We start from the raw sequence: 18,737 nt of genomic DNA, 5'->3' as shown, positions 1-18,737 counted from the left end.
TTTTGACTTTCAATACAGTACCAGCAGCCTTGAATCAAATGGGCCTTATTAAGAGATAGAGAGGTCTTCTTTATACAAGATCCATAAAATGTCCTCTCTATTTCTCAAATTATCATTTTGTCGGCAACTCTAGTGTCTGAGAGACTGTAGTCACTGTACTCTACAGTAGCACTACTTACTCAACTTTTGAAGAGAGAAAACAGAAATGGGAAGTGTAGATCCTTCAAGACTATCATTGGTCTTGTTTGCGAGACTGTCCGGTTTAGTAGTCGCAGTTTCGGTTCTGTACTGGGCTCTCTTCCTGCCTAATCTAGGACTCAGCTACTCTGTAACTATCACACTCCCTTCCTCGTTGATATCAAATTGGATCTCTCTCTCTCTCTCTCTTTCTCTCTCTAATAAAGTTTTTATACCCTTGTAGACTCTTCATCCTCTGCTGATGGTGATTGGCTTCATTCTTGTAAGTGGAGAAGGTAGTGATGATCCCTCCTCATGCCCCTTTTGAAGATTTCCTCTCTCTCTCTCTCTCTCTCTCTCTCTCTCTCTCTCTCTCTCTCTCTCTTTCTTGAATATTTTATCAAGAACTTGGGGTTTTGATCTGCAGCGATTCTGATACACAGATGGTTGCCTGGTTCAAGGAAAACAAAGAAAGCTGTTCATTTATGGCTACAAGGAATGGCATTGGCCTCTGCAGTGTTTGGGATTTGGACAAAGTTCCATTACCAACGTGGAGTTTTCGCCAATTTCTACAGTCTCCATTCTTGGATGGGTTTGCTCTCTGTTTCTCTCTTCGCTGCCCAGGTTCGTCTTTTTCCTCTTTCCACCACCAACCAATATTATTTTTATCTCTATATTATACTAGCACTAAGCCTCTGAGATAAAGTTTTAATGCATCATCGAAAAAGAACTAGATGCTTTCCAAGATTTAAATTATTTCAAAAGGTCGGATTACACGTTACTGTCTTTATGATTTCTCTCTCTTTAGAAAATGTTTTCTCAACAATAATGCAAAGAATGACAAAAGGAAGAAACTGTGTAACCCACTTGGGATTAGATTCTAATTTGTTTACGGAAGCTGAAAGCTGACAAGATTCCCTTTAAGAGACTATGAAACGATTTATTAATTAGACCCATTCATTACTGTCACTTCAACCTATGCTCTATGTCCTAAATATTTTATTGGGGTTGTACTAGTTTTGAAGATTGATTAGTAAAATGACGTTGTGTTGCAGTGGGTGACTGGGTTCATGAGCTTCTGGCATAGAGGAGAAGTACGGACTACAAGAACCACGTTTCTTCCCTGGCATGTATTCCTCGGACTCTATACCTATGGTTTAGCCATTGCCACAGCTGAGACCGGACTGCTTGAGAAACTGACGTTCCTTCAGACCAAGAGGAATGTCCCCAGACGCGGTTCTGAATCAATGACTGTCAATGGTTTAGGGCTTGGCTTGGCTCTACTCGGTTGCATTGTTATAACTGCTGCTATTTTGCCAAAGTATCAGAGCCATTCTCGTGATGAGAAACTCGTTTATTCATCTCAAGATCGTCCTAAATGTTTGTCTTCTTGAGTTTTTAATTTTCATTCTTTTTAGTTTGTATTGGTTTGGGGACAAACTACACATCTCTGGTGTACAAAAAGAACAAATTAGTTCTTCGAAAATGTATTACCGCATTGTGACGATGAGACTTCTGTCCACAAACTTTGCTCCTCCAACTTTTCCTTGAATCTGAGACGGTAAATGAATCACTCGTCTTTGGTCCCCAGCTTCTATTAAGAGCTCAGAACCTCCTCTATACTGCAGATTCATCAAGAAAACAAAAAATCATTCGCAGTTCTTAATTCCATATGAACAGAAGATCTTTCCAAGCAATCACATTATGCCATCATAGATGAGTAAAAGAAATGAGAGAGCTTTACAAGAACTGACGAATATGAGGGAGATGAGAAGTTCCTTTTTACCTGATACAGTTTGATTTCTGATTTTTCAAACCCCGGCATGAAAAGAGTCACCAATTTCTTTGCTGTATCAAACATTACTGTTTGTGTCAAGCTGGTCCCATGGCTTACAGTTTCAGAGAGAAGTTCCCGGATACTTGAATTCGCTTGGTCCAGCAGAATTTTGTCCCAATCCAGACCAGTTATAGTAAATGGAACTGATGCAGAAGCAAATGGCAGTGGCACAAAATCTGCTTTCGGGATTTGGCTGGTCAGATGAGAAGAAGAAATAGCAAACGCCCCAGAAACATGAGATCCTGCTTGTACTGTACAACCCCAATACCGTAATGCAGCTTTAACAGACATAGGATTGTTTGGGTCCATTACAAGAAAACTCCTGAATCTCTCTGGATCTCTCCAAGCAGAAGCGCCAGTCTACAGTATGCAAAAGTCCATATGTAATTTCAGAGCTAAATTAGTTGAAGACACTGAGTTATGGGATAAATAGATCACCTCCAAGAAACGTTCCAAAGTATCCCACATGGCAGGACTTGTCATACCATCGAAAGGCGACTTATTACTGTTTATGTTCATTGACTCATCAACAAATCTCATAATGGACGGACTTGTTAGCCTCCCCAAATCTGTCTTCTCGGCCAAACTTCTCAGATATTTCGCATACAATCTACAAGAAACATACTTTCTAAGAGTTGCAAAAAGGGAAAGAAGCACCAGATAAATCAGAAAGAATAGCAAAACACAATGAACTAGACCTTGTTTTACTGCTTAGACCTATCATCCGAAGAGTTTCCTCAGTGCTAATGCCATCATAAATTATAACGTCAAAAGGCTTCCCCTTGTGATTCTTTCGGGTTGCTTGCCTAAAGAAACCAACAAGCCTCTCGAGTTCAAGCATTGAAAAGATGGAATCCATCCCTGGAAGTACTCCTAGCTCTTCTCCAACCACCTACTACACAACAATAGCCAAAACAAATTAGGACTTAAAATTCCAAACCTTTTTTTATCAAAACTCACAGATACGAAGTTGTGTCACATACCCACCCCTTCAAGAACCCCTTGGGTCATATTAAGTCGAGCATCTGCTTGCTTCAGCTGTTTAAGAGGTTCTAGAAGCATCTGCAATGTTTCCAGAAACCATTGTTAAGTAAGTTCAAAACTTGAACCAGACCTAAAGTATACAAAGATCGAAACAAACAAATAAGGGACATACTTTTGTGGTTTCTAGCCTAATGACAGAGAGATTGTCGTTGATCAAGGTAGGAGAAGTCCCAATCTTGCTTCCAAGGAGGAATTCAGCAGAAGGGTCTTGATTATGTATCACCAAACATGTACTGAGCCCAGCCAATGCGTAATGCTAACGTACATAGCCATTTTTAAAGACAAATAGTTAGCAACCACACATTCAATCTATGAAGACAGCAAAAAGAAACATCAATCTAAGCAGAGATGAGATCAATACAACACTCAATTCTAAACATTATAGGATTCAGAATTCAATGTCGAGGAAAATTCAGGACTTGAGTCAAGATTGATTAATGCAACGAGAAAGAAATCAGAAAAATGTGTTTTTTCCTTTACCTGAGCGGCGAAAACAGCGGCGGTGGTCTTGCCGGAGCCGCCTTTTCCGAGAAAGGTGACGAATTTGGTGAGTTTCTGAGAAGAATCAGCGGCGGTATCGTTAACATCTCTAGAAGATGTAGCCGCCACATAAGCTGCTCGACGCTTCCTGGAGAGTGAAGGTGTTTCCGTACGCAGAATGGGAAGGAGATTCAGAGTAAGGCTTGAGCATGTTAGAGAAGAATTGACCAAAGACACCATTATTATTATTTTTGGTGTAAAATTCAAAAGATCAGATTGGCCGGAGCTCCACTAGAGCCGCTTGTGATAAAAGGAGTGATCGGAGCTGACACACAATTCACGTTTGCGTTCTACACAATTCAAGTTGAAATTGACCAAAGTTGAATTATTACTCATCGATCGATCACTTAAACAAATGACGTAATCAGAGATTCAGAATGGAATGGTTAATGTATTTCGTATAGCCCAAAAAGATACAACGAGAATTGATGGACCCAAATCAGAGGCCCAAATAAGAAAGGCCCGTTGGAAAATCTGAACACTAACGAGGAGTTTAGATACATGTTGGTTTTGGATACTCATGTCATGTGCAATCTCTTAATAGCGTCTTTTAAAGTAGTTATATTGTGATACTCGTATGGTCATTTTGGTACTGTTTCTTAGTCTTGCTACGAGGATTCTCATTTATTTTGAAATTTGTTGATATTGTTTAAGAAACAAAACGAGGAAGTAACAAAGGTGACTGAATGTTACTTAATCCTACTTTTAAGACTTGCAAATTCAACTTGTAAAGACGGGATTTATAAAGGAAAATGTCTGGGTTATTGAAACAGTACGAGGAAAGGGTAAATCAAAGTCTAGGGGTGACCACGAAAGGAAGAAGGATGACCCGAGGAACAAAGATTCAATGGTGGAAGTGAAGGTGACGATGATACAGAGAAAGAGATTGGGAGAAGTTTTGTTTGTTTTGATTGATTACCTTTCTGAAAAGGGCTAAATATGCCTTACATATAGTAGCGATAGATGAAATTATTGAACCAGATAAGTAAACCAGAAATCTAAGGATTAAACCAAGAGGCCAACGGGTTTATTCTGTTACAGATACATATGCTCTTCTGGTCGTTTCCAAAATTAGTGCCTGTCTCATTCGGTTTACTTTTGACCAGACTAGTGAATTAAATGTATGATTTATGAAATAAGATTGCTAGCTACACAAAATATCTGAGAATATTAACTATACTATTGTCTTCTAGTTACACAAAATAGATTTATTACATGAACACGAATCTAAACTATATAATGTCATGTAATAAATATTATAGACATACAATTCTGGTATACCAATAGATTGACTCCAACGAAAAGCAACGTTGACGGGCAAAAATATTAATAAAATATATTTTTAAAAAAAAAAAAAAAAATCAAAAAAACACATTCTCCATTTTGTATATACATTTTAATGTATCAATTCTTATAATAGTTAGTTTTTCATTTTCAAAATTAAACTAAAAGTGTAATAAAAACTTTTAATAAATTTTAAAGAGATAAATTTTTTAATTTAAACCAAAAAATCTTATTAGGATCCTTTAAGTAAGTAAATTGCTTATCTTCACATTGTCAATTAAAAAGAAAAGACTACATTTTTGTTTGGTTTATTTATGTACAAAAAGTTTGTTTCTATTTAATTTTTTCAATCACAAAAATTATTTTCTACAATAAAAATCATTAGAATCAAACCCAATATAATAAGATTTTCTGCTTTTACAAATTTTATTATCTTAAAAACTTATGAATTATTTTTATTAAACTTAAAATTTAGTTTTGAAATTGAAAAACTAACTATTATGATAATTAATGCATTAAGTGTTTTTGATTATACAACACCAAATAAAAATATATATTTTTAATATTAAAAATAAATATAAGATTTTTTTGATTATTTTTGTGGGTCAATGTCGGTAAATATTGATATTCGTCGAAGTAAATTTATTAGTGTACTGGAATTGCATGTCTATGGTTTTAACTACATGACGTCAGATATCTGATCATGTAATACATCTAATTCGTGTAAATGAAGGTACAATAATACACTTGCCATATGTGATCATGCATTTCTCCGATAGCTAACAATTTTTTTCCTATGATTTAATACAACCATACGAATTACGAAGAAATTTAATATAACATTTATTTTCTATAAAAACTAAGACATCATCCCAAAAACATTAAAAAAAACAATCGTCTCAACAAAGACATTTTCTAAGACATTTAACAATGAGAACAACCTTCAAAAGGCCAAAGCAGAAGCAATGTCGGAAGGCAAAACTTCAGGAGCAACCTCGACTGCCAATCTCTCTACTAAGATCTTTGCTTCAGAAGTATCCAAAACACCACCCGGTCCAAGCACTCACACTTCAGTCCTTGCCGGGAATGCTCATGAAACATGCAATATGGCCGATCAGCAAATTCTTCGACATCATCAGCAAAGTCAATCACCTTCGAGGAAAAATGTTGTGGAATAATTTCACTATTTAGTAAGACAAATTAACAACTACAAAGATATTTAAAGGTAGAAGAATTAGATTTTACACCTTATAGAGTTCTTCCCATTTCCTTACCAAATTGGCCATTCGAGGTTGCAAGAGAGGATCCGCTAGCAAAAAAGGATCTGCATCCTCTTTAGGCAACGTTTGCCACAAACCATACTCAATACAAAGTGACGGGTAATGATTTACCTCCAAACACTATAAAAGAAACATAAACATAATAACATGTAGCAAATCCTTTAATCAGTATGAGCTTACAATGCCATGAAATGTGTCACCTTTTATCAGTGTGAGCTTACAATGTCATGGACAAAAATGAACAATGTCAACAAAGGAGTAACAACAAAAACATTAACAGGATCAGCTCTAAAAGGATAATAGTATGAGCATAAACATTGTTATTATTAGAATATCAAATGGTGCTCAATGTGAGATTGATTAAATTGCGACAGTATCCACAACTGAATATCAATAATAACTACATAACAATGATGCTCAATGTAAAATTGATTAAACAACGACAGTATCCACAAGTGAATATCAATAAAAACAACATAACAAAAATAGTAACTATAACAAAATATAGAGATGAGATGAATCAAACCACAATCAAAAACTCTGTCGCTTTACTTTGATAGTTTTTATAGCCATTGTCGTTTTGCTCTGTGATAGTCGCTGACTCAACGATCGATAAAACATCAAGCCCTTCGTAATATGTAGGTTCCAAATAAGACTGCAGAAAACTTCGTAATATGGCAGATAACTTTAACTATCCCCCAGACTGGACTCCGAATCAAAGTAAAGAAAATAGGCGAGGGAATTTTGGTCATAAGGTAAATATAGTCAAATACTATATTAGTTCATTCCAGTGATTCCCTAGTTTCCAAGTTGTAACATCGGGAGGTAGATACTACTTTTGGTTAGATTCACACAATTAGATTGCTTATGGGATCCATAAATAGAGTGATGAGGCTAAACCAAAGTATAACATGAAACTATTATGATGATCGAAAGTAACTAAAGTGTGTACTTTGCTTGAGTTGGTGTCAGTGTGTTGGTTTGGCTCGATGTTAAAGTCTACCCATGGTTTTCATTTTGTTGATCGATCAGAAGCTTTGTTTCTGTTACTCTCATTTTGCAATGAAATCACCATGCTGTAAACATGAGATAGTCATTCAGACAGATCCTCAGAACTGCGAGTATGTCATCACTAGTGGTGCCCAGAAGAAGGTTGAGGAATATGAAGCAGAAGATGCAGAAACCATGGAGCTCACTGCTGAGCAAGGTTGGTTTCTTCTACCTTCTTCTACGATTTTATTCTCTATAGATCTCTCTATAGCTGTTTGTATTTTAACTCTTCTTATTTCTTCAATCTTGACATGCTTTGGGATAAGAAATTTTGCAGAGAAGGGAAAGCTTGCAGACCCCTTTTATCGTCTAGAGCACCAGGAAGTAGATTTACAGAAGAAGAAAGCAGCAGAACCGTTTTTGGTCCGCCTCCAGCGAGTTTCAGACGCAAGACATGCTGATGGTTTCTCCCTAAACAGCACAACTTAGGGTTAGTTCCAAGTTTGCAAATTATTCTCTGCTTGCAGTCCGATTTTCGATCGTACTTTCTAACTTTGTTCTCATTTGTCAGGGACACAGAAAACATGTAGCAGAAGAAGAGGCTGCTTCAAGGAAGCTAGGCTTGGGGAGAAGTCAGACTTCTTCGAAAGAGTGAAGAAGATATTAAGGCTGCCTCAAACGTGAAATCCAAGACCAAGTTTGATAAGAATCGAAAGGACAAACGAGCACTGATCCATGCATCTTCCATTTTTCCCGAGTCAGATTACTCGGTGTCATCATCGAGCAAGAGAAGAATGGAGCTGGAAGGAAAGAGAAGGAAAATAACCGCAGCATCAGCATCAAATCTACTGAGGGGAGGATTCAAAGCTTCAGCATTGTCTAAAACGCCATCAACAAGCAAATGTAAGGAAGCTGTAGTTTTAACAACTGTGCTTGAAATGAATCAATGTAAGAAACAATAATTAAAAAGTCAACTTATTCATAAGTGCAGATGTTCTACGTTTGTAAAATTGAACTTGATCCCGACAAAACAATAATTAGCTCTATTCAAAATCAATTAGTAGTATAAATATAATTCTTGTACTGTTATAGTGTTTTTCTCCGTTGTCGTCGTGTCATAATATTTATATATTAGTGTGAAGACTCAAATGATGTGAAAAGAAATGATAGTATGATTTGGGATCTCAAAAAAACAATTTGTTGAAATCAGATTAAGATGTGAAAAGCACATGAGGGAGGAGATCATGATGATGATGATGATGATGGTAAACACTAATCAGTCTATGGAAAGTCCACCAAAATGTTGTCGCATAATAATATCATCCATCATCAGATGGCCGGAGCTCAACTATAGCCGCTTGTGATAAAAGGAGTGATGGGAGCTGACACACAAATCACGTCTGCGTTCTACTCACCGAATTATTAAAGTGAAAACTGGTTTTCACGTTTTGTCTTTTCATTCAATTTCGGACCAAATTACCCTGGGAAAACTTAATAATGGCACAAACCAAACCGTGCAGCAGTTCGTATCGGTTAAGTTGACGGCATAAACCAAACCCTACAGCAGTTGGTTTCGGTTTAGTTGATGCGGTTCAGTTTTGAAAAAGACAAAAAAAAAAAAACTGAAACGAAGAAACCGAGAAAAAACGAAAAAGAGAATAACGGAGAGATTGAGAGAGAATCAGAAAGCGAAACGAAATTCAGTATCCATTGCTTCAAAATTCGACATAACTTCGAATTGTTGGGTAGTTGAATTGTGCCACTGAACTCCCACATCCGCTGAAGTGAAAGTTACTGTTTTTCCCGGCGAAGCCAAGAGAAAGTTACTGTTTTTCCCGGCGAAGCCAAGAGAAAGTTACTGTTTTTTCCGGCGAAATTTGAACCTCCGGCGAGATAGCATCTTTAGCTATGGCTGGAAATAAAGCTAACGACGAAGTCCCGAGGAAACAGCATGGTCCAGGGAAGGAGAAGCGTGTATTAAGAGTTTCCCCGCGAAGAAAACGCTCTGCGACAAAGGCAACGGAGGAACTGGGTTAGAATCTCTAATTTACCGTTTGTTGTCTTTGGGTGTATCAGAATTGTAAAGCTTGTTTGATTAAAGTGTTAGAATTTGTCGGAATTTAGCATATCTTTAGGATGAAAAATTGAGAAGTAGAATTGGAAATCTCTGTTTCCGCCAAAAATATGATTTTAAGTTATAATCTGGAAAATGTCTGTGTACGTACACTACTTCTGTTTGCTCAACAGTATATGACTTTTAATTGCAGGTAGTCCAAGTGTTGCTCCGACTGAAGATCTTACAGTTGAAGAGTTACCACCAAGACTCTTTGCTCTAGACCGGTACCCTTCCGAGACGAAGATGAACGCGTACTCTAAACCGGAGTACATTTCTGACATAGCAAAAGTACTAAAGGGGAAACCAGAGATGCAGTTTCTTCTCGATTCTCCATTTGGGAAACTTTTTAAAATACCCAAAAACAAGGCATCTTTCAATGCTAAGCTTGTCCTTGGACTAATATGCCGTCAGTTAGTGACAAAGAAGGTGAATGAGATGTGGATTGTATTCGGCGGTCATCCAATCAGATTTGGATTAAGAGAATTTAGTATCTTAACTGGGCTGGAATGTGGGAAGTATCCCAAGAAGAAAGACGTTGATGATGTTATCAGTGTGAAACCTGAGTGTGAGAGTGTTTGGAATACTCTGTTTCATGAGAGGTTTGGGGACACGGTTCCAACAATTGCTGATTTGGTGAGCTGGCTGCAGGAGGAGGAAAGCATGGAGGGGTGGAAGCAACTGGCACTATCTCTTATTATTTTGGTTGACGGTGTGGTAGCGGCCCACAGTAACCCCAACAGGCCTACTTCGAAGACTGTCGAGATGACTAAGAACCTGGAGTTTTTCTGTAAATACCCATGGGGAAGGGTGTCCTTTACCCGTACTTTGGGGAGGATAGCAAATTTCCAAACTCCTTACGATGCTCAGAAACTAATAAGGGGTATACTTGTAGGGTCTTATGCACTCCATGGTTTCCCATTAGCTCTCCAGCTTTTAGCTTTCGAAACAATCCCATCAATTGCTAAGCTAGGACCTGATGATGTACCTAACAGGACATTTGCTGAGAGGTCTATCCATCGTCTTGCCTCTCTGCGAGCAATCCGGACATCTCGCATTTTGGAGTGAGAGGCTGCTGATGAGGTGTGTTAAATTGTGTATGTACGTACATAATAAGTAAATGTACATTATCTATGGTTAACATACTTATTTGTGTAGGTTGAGGTCAACTATATTGTGAAACCAGCTGATAATGTTTGTCCTCCATCTCTTTCATGGGATGATGAAGTTGATGATCCAAGGGTTGATTACATTGAGGCACTGTTGATAGATGGGCACCAGTGGCAGGAGGATGAATGGGTTGGAGGCTATGCTAGAGTACCAAAGCAGTCGCGCCCACCACAACTAGAAGAGACAGGTAAGTATAAGTATAAATGTTTTTACAAATTTTTTTGGTATTGCACCTAGAAGAAAACCAATTAATAGCAGCAACTGGTTTATTGTAGATGTTAAGAGGAAACGAAATGCACCGGGCCCGAGCCCTAAAGAACCTGCTATGAAAAAACAGAAATCTGAAATGGACTGTGATAAAGAAGAGACTGCTGAGGATTGTTTTGGAGAGCCTGTGCCTGAGAGGTTTATTGTTGAAATGAGGAGGTCTTTGAAGGAGCTGGAAGACCAAATGTATCAAATGCATGAAGATATGAAAGACTTTGTCCGTGACCAGATACGTGCTGCCCTTGATCCAAAAGGCAAAAGGCCAGAACAAACCATACATTCCCATGATTCGCGGGAACCACCTACTTCTATGGATAAGGCACTGGTTACTGCGAAGAAGCCATCGAGAAGGATGTCTACAAAAGGAAGCACTGGAACGAGAAAGTCTTCAAGGCTGACTCGTGTTTCTCATGATGTGGACACTCCTGCACTTTCTGTTGGCTGTAATTCCAAAGAGGAAGATTTGGATGTCCCTGGAGTACATACCACTGCTTTCGGCGGAAGAAGAAAACCTTCAAAGCCGAAGAAAAATTTTTCTTTTGCTGTTGACACTATTGAGGAACCTGATTCCAATAAGGAAGATATGCAAGGATTCATTGATGAACAGGTAAGTCATGTACGTACATTGCTAAATATTTTATAATCCATATGTATAACTGTACTGTCTGGTTCGATACAGGATGGCGCTAATAATGAAAGTGATTTTACTGCAAATGATGGATTGAATTCTTCTGCCGCTGAAGAAGAGATATTAGACACTGGATTTTTAATAGTTCCTTATGCTGGATCCACACAATCCCATCTGGTATGTCGTCTACTAATACTCTTAACAATCTGTTTAAATGGTGTACGTACATATTCGCTTAAGAAGTTAGTTAAACTATGTTTCAGGATAGAGGAAATGTTGTTGTTGGTAAGACTATCTGCTTAGGTTCAATGTCTGGGACTGTCTTTGTAACACAGGAAGAGAGGCCTGTGGAAGAAGCTACTGTTGACACCCAGATGGAAGAAGTTCCATCTAATGTGTCTGCAAGAGTTTCAGAGGTAGATCTTCTGGTAATCGTTATATACAGATTTCCATGACTATATGCATAACTGTTACATTAATTTCTTCACTTATCTAACGCTTAACTCTATGGTAGCCTATGTTTCAGGATAATGGACCAAAGGATGTTGTTGAACCTGGCTTAGTTGGTACCCATACAGGGGCCGATGAAATAGCTGATGCTGACATAGAGATGGTAGACAATCCATCAGGTTTACCTTCAACATCTGCACAGGTATGTGTTAGTCACTTGTTCTTTTTCCATATGTGTACGCCCATAAGACTTTGCAAATTATTTTTGTTTCAGGAAGAAGCAAGAGATGCCAGTGCATCGACTGAAGCTAATGGCAGCGAGTCAGAAGAAACTTATGAGCCTTCTGATGGAGACACAGCTCACGTACCTGCCACAAGTGTACGTACATTTTTGTCACTATGTTCTGTGTACATATATATTGTTTCATACATTACTAAAAAGTTTCTTTCCGATGCTAAATTCTACAGGTTGAGGCGGCAGGAGAATCCAAATTAGTGACAGTGATGGAAGTTGAAATACCTAAGAAGACCCACAATGATCCCCCGTCACCATTTCAAGTAGTTAACAATGTAAGCTAACTCTTGCAACAAATAAAATGTACTATTTACTGTTCAAATGTATAAAATTTATATTATGCAGGTCATACGGGAGTTGGATACCAAAGCCGTTGGTGATTTAGCTGCAGCCACTGATTTGGAGGTAACAATTTGTGTGTTTCAATTCCTATTTTCGGAATAGCATACATAGGATTATATGTGTACATTATATATACTTGTGTACGTTAACTTGCACAGGTAGTCATGGAAGAGCCGTGTATTATCGAGGGGTCTGTAGAAACTGAGGATCCTAACCCAGGGTCAGATGAAGCAGACAAGACCGATATTCCTAAAAATAATGTATGTACCTATTTTAAACATAGGAAAACGTATGAAACTGTTGTTGACAATCATATTTGTTAACAGGATGAATCAGACAATGCTGCTGCTGTCGAAGCAAAAGAAGAAAAAAAATCGTCCCCAAAGAAAGTGAAGAAACAACTTGTCTATGAACTGGATGATGCCCATCCTCATGGTTTTAAGGCAAAAACAGTATTGGTGCCCGATGTACCAGCTCAACAGATAGAGGTTGTTATCAGGGCTGGAAATGTCTCATACAACCCCCTGGACGTGGTTGACCCTTCAAAAATAGAGGAATTAAGCAATATCATTAAAGGACCCTCTGTGTAAGTACATTATAGTAAAATGGATTATTTAATACCTCAATCATCATTTTTAAGGTTGTTATCAAATATTCTTCTGGATTTTACAGGATTCACACTCTTTTCGGGTTTCGAAAAGTGCCCAACGACTTTTTTGCGAACCTTCTAACACTTGGTGAATGGGTCGAAAGTACGGTACGTTGCATTTATATACGTACATTCCTTGTTATAAATTGTACATAGATGATTAAATTTTTCGTGGAAGTGTACGTACACTGATATATTTTTTGAACATTTCAGCATTTAGAAATGATGGCAATGTTGATGTGGCACAAGAACGGGGAACAAATGATAGCAAACAGATGTATTGTATTGGACATGATGCTGACGCATCTTCTTACCAAGCGGGTGGGCGACTTCAAGAAGTGTATTAATAAGAACGGGTTCAAATGGGGTAAATTACTGTCCGACATTGCTAATGGAGTTCACATAAACCGTGAACCCAATATGAAGTGGATGAAGGATGTCGATGTTGTGTATGCTCCGATGAACTGGAAGAGTGAACATTGGGTTGCTTTGGGAATCAACCTTAATGAACGGCTAATAACTGTGTATGACGCTTTAATATCGTACACGCGGGAGTCGGCTGTGAAGGCGAGAATGACTCCTATTTGCGAAATGATGCCGTACTTAGTCAGAGCGATGTGCCAGGATGTATTGATTTCTCCGTACTCAGTTGAACCTTTTGAGTATGTGCGTTGTCCTACCGTTGCTCAAAACCCAACTACAGGAGATTGCGGGCCATACACGATGAAGTTCCTGGAGTTGCTTGCGTTTGGACACCCTTTTTCGGATCTGGCAACCATTCGAGAAGCAGATATGGTCTTCTACCGTCAGAAATACTCCGTTGACATCTACGAGCACGGCAAGCGGGAGGCCGGTACTGTGCACTTCGTTTATCGTACATTGGGAAATTGCGTACACAACATAAGTATAAATCTAACAGTTTTTGATGTTGAAGGCACCAAAACTAATATACGTACACGATAGCGTACACCAGAAACTATACGTACATTGCGAGAGGATTTGAACAATAAAACAAGGCACGTACATAAAACAACAAATTAGATTAAAATTTAAACGGAAACAAAAAACAACAACGATTGAAATGTAGTTTGGTTCTTATGGAAACAACAACAACAACAACTGGGAAAGAAAACTTAATTGAAATGTAGTCTTATATTATATTAAAACGGAGAATAATGGTTCATTCCCTCTAGCTAAAAAACCACCATCGAGATATCCGCAACTTCTTCTCTGTCCGGATTGGCAACCACCTTTGAAATAGCACCATGGCTCTCAAGCTTCGGGTTAGACAGTTCGGTTAGACGCCAAAAGCTAAGTGCGACAACAAAATTTCCCTTACCCAAACTCTAAAAGTAACCATTCAAGTACTCCGCCTGTTGATTGCGGGCTTCGCACTTCAAGACTTCATTGCTACGTTAGAAATAAGGACTGTTAGCGTTTAGAGTGACATTGTAAATAAAACAAATGAAAAGAACACTTACTATCTATCTTTTAACTTGAAACTCAGTTTGAGACCGTAATAGTCTGTAGTCAATGCGCCAACATCAACCAACGCTCCAATGACATCTAGATGATGGAGAAACAAAGATAATAAACAAACATTTTCAAAAATGTAATAAATGAAGCGTCAGAGTTATTCCTCCTCACCGACTAAAACGTTCTTGTAAGCAGATTTATCCAAAATGTAGTCGAAGGGAGTGAAATCGAAATCTGGAACTGGTGGTGATCTCGGTGGGGCATGAACGACGACGGTCCGATCCATAAACAGTATGCCGTATTCATGCTTTGTTGCTCTGACTAAGTCAGTTGACTTACGGACCAAGAAAGAGGTGATCGTCTTCCACTCATTTTCAACGAATCGGTCTTCGTAAAACGGAGCAAGGCGACGATCAACGGTGGCCTCAATACGGTTATTCTTTACATACAGAACATGATAGTAGAGAGTTTAATATATAAGTTAAGCGAATGAACGAGAAAAACACATAATGATTTAACGGAAATAACCTCGTAATCTGCCAGGATAAGGCCGAGTTCGAAGACGTTGGGCGATATAACCTTCTTGAAGACCCTCACGACAAAGACATAAATTCGCCACCCAGTGATCAGAGGACACAATTCTGAGACCGTATGAAACCCCTCCATCTCACGGATAGCAAGAACAATCGATTCGAAAGACTAAATTTTTTTTTTGTGAATGATATAACTGCCGGCACAAGAAATGGGTTTAGAATGAGGATTGTGGATAAAATTAAGGAAGGGAGGAGACTTAAATAGAGGAAATCTGGAACGGCTACAGTTATTAATGCGGTTACAACTACACTTGATTCAAATTTTTGGTAATAGCCTGGTAACCGTCATATAGGGTAATCATAACGTTGATTTGACAATAAACAGCAACAGTTACGTCCTTTCCATGAAATACCAACACAACCACAATATACCCAACCATGTCTCCAACTCCGTTCATTTAAGAGGGGGAATAAGTTAGATTTTCAAAAAACTTATTTCAAATTACTCAAAATATTGAGCAACCACCTCTGTGTACCCTTATTACATGAACTTTAACACGTACACAGACAAAAACGTTCATAGTTATACGAACGTAGAGTTTAAACGTACGTACACAACGTACATAGTTACAGGTGGATTATATATAAACTTACGTACACCGAGAAAACACAGAAGCGTACACTATATTGGCCGGCTCAGAAACTTGTCACCGGAACTAGATTGGATTTTTGCACGTCTTCTTGTTATGACCTGCTTGTCGACAGCGTGAGCACTGATTTGGTAAAAGTCTTTTCTGTCTCTTTTTCTGAAGTGACAAAGACAGGAAGTTACAAATCTCCGCATGGTAATACTCAAAATACAAGTAGATGAATGAACGATGTTAGTACATACCCGGTTTTCACCTCTAGATGGGATCCTTTTGGACAGTGGTCTTCCTGGTGGCCGTCTACTGTATGGAGGAATGAGTATCAAATCCACTATATGTTGTGGGATGACAACATCTTTCGGATCCGCGATAGGTAGAATTGGTTCTTGGAAAGAATCAGAAAACGTTTGAAGGCCATACCACCATCCGACACAAGACTTCGGATCAATTCCATGCTCGATTGCAGCTGCTAGAGCGTGTTCACATGGGATTCTTAACTTGGTGTACCTAAGACACGTACATGTACACTGGTCCAGAACGACATGAAAATGCTCCCCGGATTTACTTGTCACTTGATAGCTCCACGGTCCAGACATCTTCACAGCGTATTTACCTGACGCAGGCAACTCTTGTAGAAATCTCTCATCAACCTCAGGTGTCACAGAAGATTTGCACCTAGCAACTTTCTTTCTCCTCGATGCGAACCATCGCATTAGGACATCCCGAATGAACTCGATCATGTAAACAATCGGATAAGTTTTTGCTTTTGTTAACACATGATTCATGGACTCAGAGTTGTTGCTCGACATGATATTGTAGCGTTCTCCTCTACAGTGAGCTCTTGTCCAATGCTCAAATCCTATGTCCTCTAGGTATTTTGCGCATTTAGCACTCTTTTCCCTTAACAGTTCAAAATATTTCTCGAAATCCCTGACCCTATAAGCTTTGGCAGCGCTGAAAAATAAAGCAGACACACCAAACTTACCATAATAGGTGGAGAGGTTTCGCTCAAGGTGAACAGCACATGCTCCATGATGCGCTCTCGGGTAAACAACACTTAGGCCTTTGTATATAGATGAATGTCTGTCCGAGACAATCATTAAATCGTCACTGTCTGGAACAATCTCAGCTAACTTTTCAAAAAACCATGCCCAAGAAGCATCGGTCTCACCATCAACAACACCAAAAGCTATTGGGAATATTTGGAAGTTCCCATCTTGGGCACATGCAATAAGGAGACATCCTTTGTAAGGTCCGACTAGCTGCGTTCCATCTACCACAACTACCTTCCTCATATATATCAGACCTTTGATAGAAGCGCCAAGAGAGACAAAGACATACTTGAAGCGCTGCTTACCATCATCTTCTGGTGTATAGTGTAGGTGTGTTATTGTACCCGGATTAGCTAATTGGAGAAGATACAGATAGGTCGGCAAAAACCTGTAATTTGCTATCTCATCCCCCCGTACATTTTCCACTGCAACCTCTTTTGCTCTCCAAGCGGTAGAATATGAAATACGCACATTCAGATCCTTTAGGAGCAGTTGTGGTAAGTCGACAGCTCGCGGCCCACCCTGCGTAGAACTGTATCTGCTCCTCACAACTTCTCCGAGGAGCTTATAATTAGCATGTTTATTGTAGTACTTCCGAGAGTCGATGTTACACGTATGTGTCGTAGCATACGAAGTGATTTTGAAACTTTCTGAATCCTTCACGACGCGAGCAGTCAATTGCCATGGACAAGTCTCATCAACGCACACCATTTTCAATGTTTTAGGACATGACTTAGGTTGCTTGAAGCAAAAGCATTGCTTTATCGCTTGAAGAGACATTGTTTGTTGCAGGACTTTTCTATTCTTAAAAACACTTCCAACAAACAAAGTTTCGCCTGTGGTGCTGATTTCAACCTGTGTCTCATCAGCTCGAAAATTGAGTAAGTCATCGAACACAGGAGCAACATCGTTACCGAGATTCGCCAACTCGCCACCATGTAACTTAGGAAATTCATTATACACTTGGTAAGCCTCAGCTGCGGTAACTACCCCATTATCATTTTGTGTCCCAGTTGAGGAAGCTCCAATACCTTCGATCACTTCATCCCCGGTGACTTCGTCTATACAAATAAGATTGGAATCCCTTTGCCCTTCGCAGCGTGTACCGTAACCCAATTGAGAGATTGTTTCTTCGCCAGGTACACTAAGACCAGTGTACGTACACGTTTCCAAGAGACGACTGAATTCCCCTGTATCTCCGCCAGGTACACTAACACCCGTGTACGTACACGTTTCCAATAAACGACTGAATTTCCCTGGATGTTGAGCAGTCTGTTGAGTGAGACTGACGTCTTCCTCAAGATTTCCTTGTACATATTCTTCTACTATTACATCGTTCCACTTGTTGTAATCGTATTCTTCGCCAATACCTTCACTACCGTCTGTGGTAGGATACAGGGTACTTCCCCCAATAGATCCATCCACACCAAGATAATCATCACACCCATCATCATCTTCGTTGCCCTCCTCCAATTCATCCTCTTCTGTTGTATCGTCTTCAACATCGGCTTGCTCCTCTGCATCCTCATTATTTTCATCAACATTTGTAGCACTATCAAACACACGGTCACTTTCAGAAACTTCACCATGAGACCTAGAGACAGTATTCCCGAACGCCTTCACTGTATTATTGAAAGAGACGAACAAGTTGAGAGAAAGATACCCACCACGAACCAAAAAAAACGTCTCGAGACCCATCTGACTGTCAATGTATACAGGAGGGCGTTTAGTATCTATCAGCACTGACATTTCACCCGGCATCCAGTAGCTAATTATGGGATTGATCTCGGTGGACTTCAAACTGAAAGCCTCTCGGAGTGTACGGACAAAGTCCGTGTACGTCATGGTTTCCTGAACGCGTACATAACGACCAAAGATGCCTTCCTCAGGTTCAAATTTCCATTCTCCTTCTTTGCATTTCCACTCACCGACCATGGTAAATACGGGAATATCCATAACCCAC

The 18,737-nt window shown here is 39.1% G+C and overlaps 3 protein-coding genes, 2 long non-coding RNA genes and 2 pseudogenes across 7 annotated transcripts; 4 read left to right on the top strand and 3 right to left on the bottom strand.

Annotated features, from left to right (window-relative positions):
• Positions 1-205: 205 nt before the first annotated feature.
• On the top strand, positions 206-1,745 carry AT1G26100 (Cytochrome b561/ferric reductase transmembrane protein family; the record flags this gene model as incomplete). The annotated part of the gene is made up of 4 exons (NM_102375.3): positions 206-328; positions 422-473; positions 605-801; positions 1,233-1,745. 4 exons carry the CDS (start codon positions 206-208, stop codon positions 1,569-1,571), a joined length of 711 nt encoding a protein of 236 aa, NP_173935.1. The 3' UTR covers positions 1,572-1,745.
• Positions 779-1,250, bottom strand: AT1G05977. Its single transcript, NR_138997.1, has one exon. It is a non-coding gene; the product is annotated as an other RNA (long non-coding RNA).
• On the bottom strand, positions 1,518-3,907 carry AT1G26090 (P-loop containing nucleoside triphosphate hydrolases superfamily protein). Its single transcript, NM_102374.4, has 7 exons — positions 3,539-3,907; positions 3,171-3,314; positions 3,002-3,076; positions 2,713-2,906; positions 2,453-2,624; positions 1,964-2,374; positions 1,518-1,799 (listed from the first exon to the last, which is right to left on the bottom strand). Exons 1-7 carry the CDS (start codon positions 3,776-3,778, stop codon positions 1,668-1,670), a joined length of 1,368 nt encoding a protein of 455 aa, NP_173934.2. The 5' UTR covers positions 3,779-3,907; the 3' UTR covers positions 1,518-1,667.
• On the top strand, positions 3,630-3,898 carry AT1G05973. Its single transcript, NR_138996.1, has one exon. It is a non-coding gene; the product is annotated as an other RNA (long non-coding RNA).
• Positions 3,908-6,836: 2,929 nt separating the features above from the next.
• AT1G25988 (coiled-coil protein, putative (DUF572)) lies at positions 6,837-8,035 on the top strand (the record flags this gene model as incomplete). The annotated part of the gene is made up of 5 exons (NM_102373.1): positions 6,837-6,917; positions 7,264-7,369; positions 7,490-7,615; positions 7,724-7,832; positions 7,915-8,035. The coding sequence occupies 5 exons, from the start codon at positions 6,837-6,839 to the stop codon at positions 8,033-8,035; spliced, it is 543 nt and encodes a 180-aa protein (NP_173933.1).
• Positions 8,036-9,060: 1,025 nt separating this feature from the next.
• On the top strand, positions 9,061-14,029 carry AT1G25886 (annotated as a pseudogene; the record flags this gene model as incomplete). The annotated part of the gene is made up of 14 exons: positions 9,061-9,184; positions 9,420-10,249; positions 10,424-10,622; positions 10,711-11,309; positions 11,382-11,507; positions 11,594-11,758; positions 11,857-11,982; positions 12,055-12,144; positions 12,249-12,338; positions 12,421-12,480; positions 12,576-12,677; positions 12,744-13,003; positions 13,090-13,174; positions 13,280-14,029.
• A 230-nt stretch (positions 14,030-14,259) lies between these two features.
• On the bottom strand, positions 14,260-18,730 carry AT1G25784 (annotated as a pseudogene; the record flags this gene model as incomplete). Its single annotated transcript has 1 exon — positions 14,260-18,730.
• Positions 18,731-18,737: the final 7 nt, after the last annotated feature.

Source organism: Arabidopsis thaliana, assembly GCF_000001735.4.
Source record: "Arabidopsis thaliana chromosome 1 sequence".
NCBI lineage: Eukaryota > Viridiplantae > Streptophyta > Magnoliopsida > Brassicales > Brassicaceae > Arabidopsis > Arabidopsis thaliana.
This window is presented reverse-complemented; position numbering and strand designations above follow the sequence as displayed.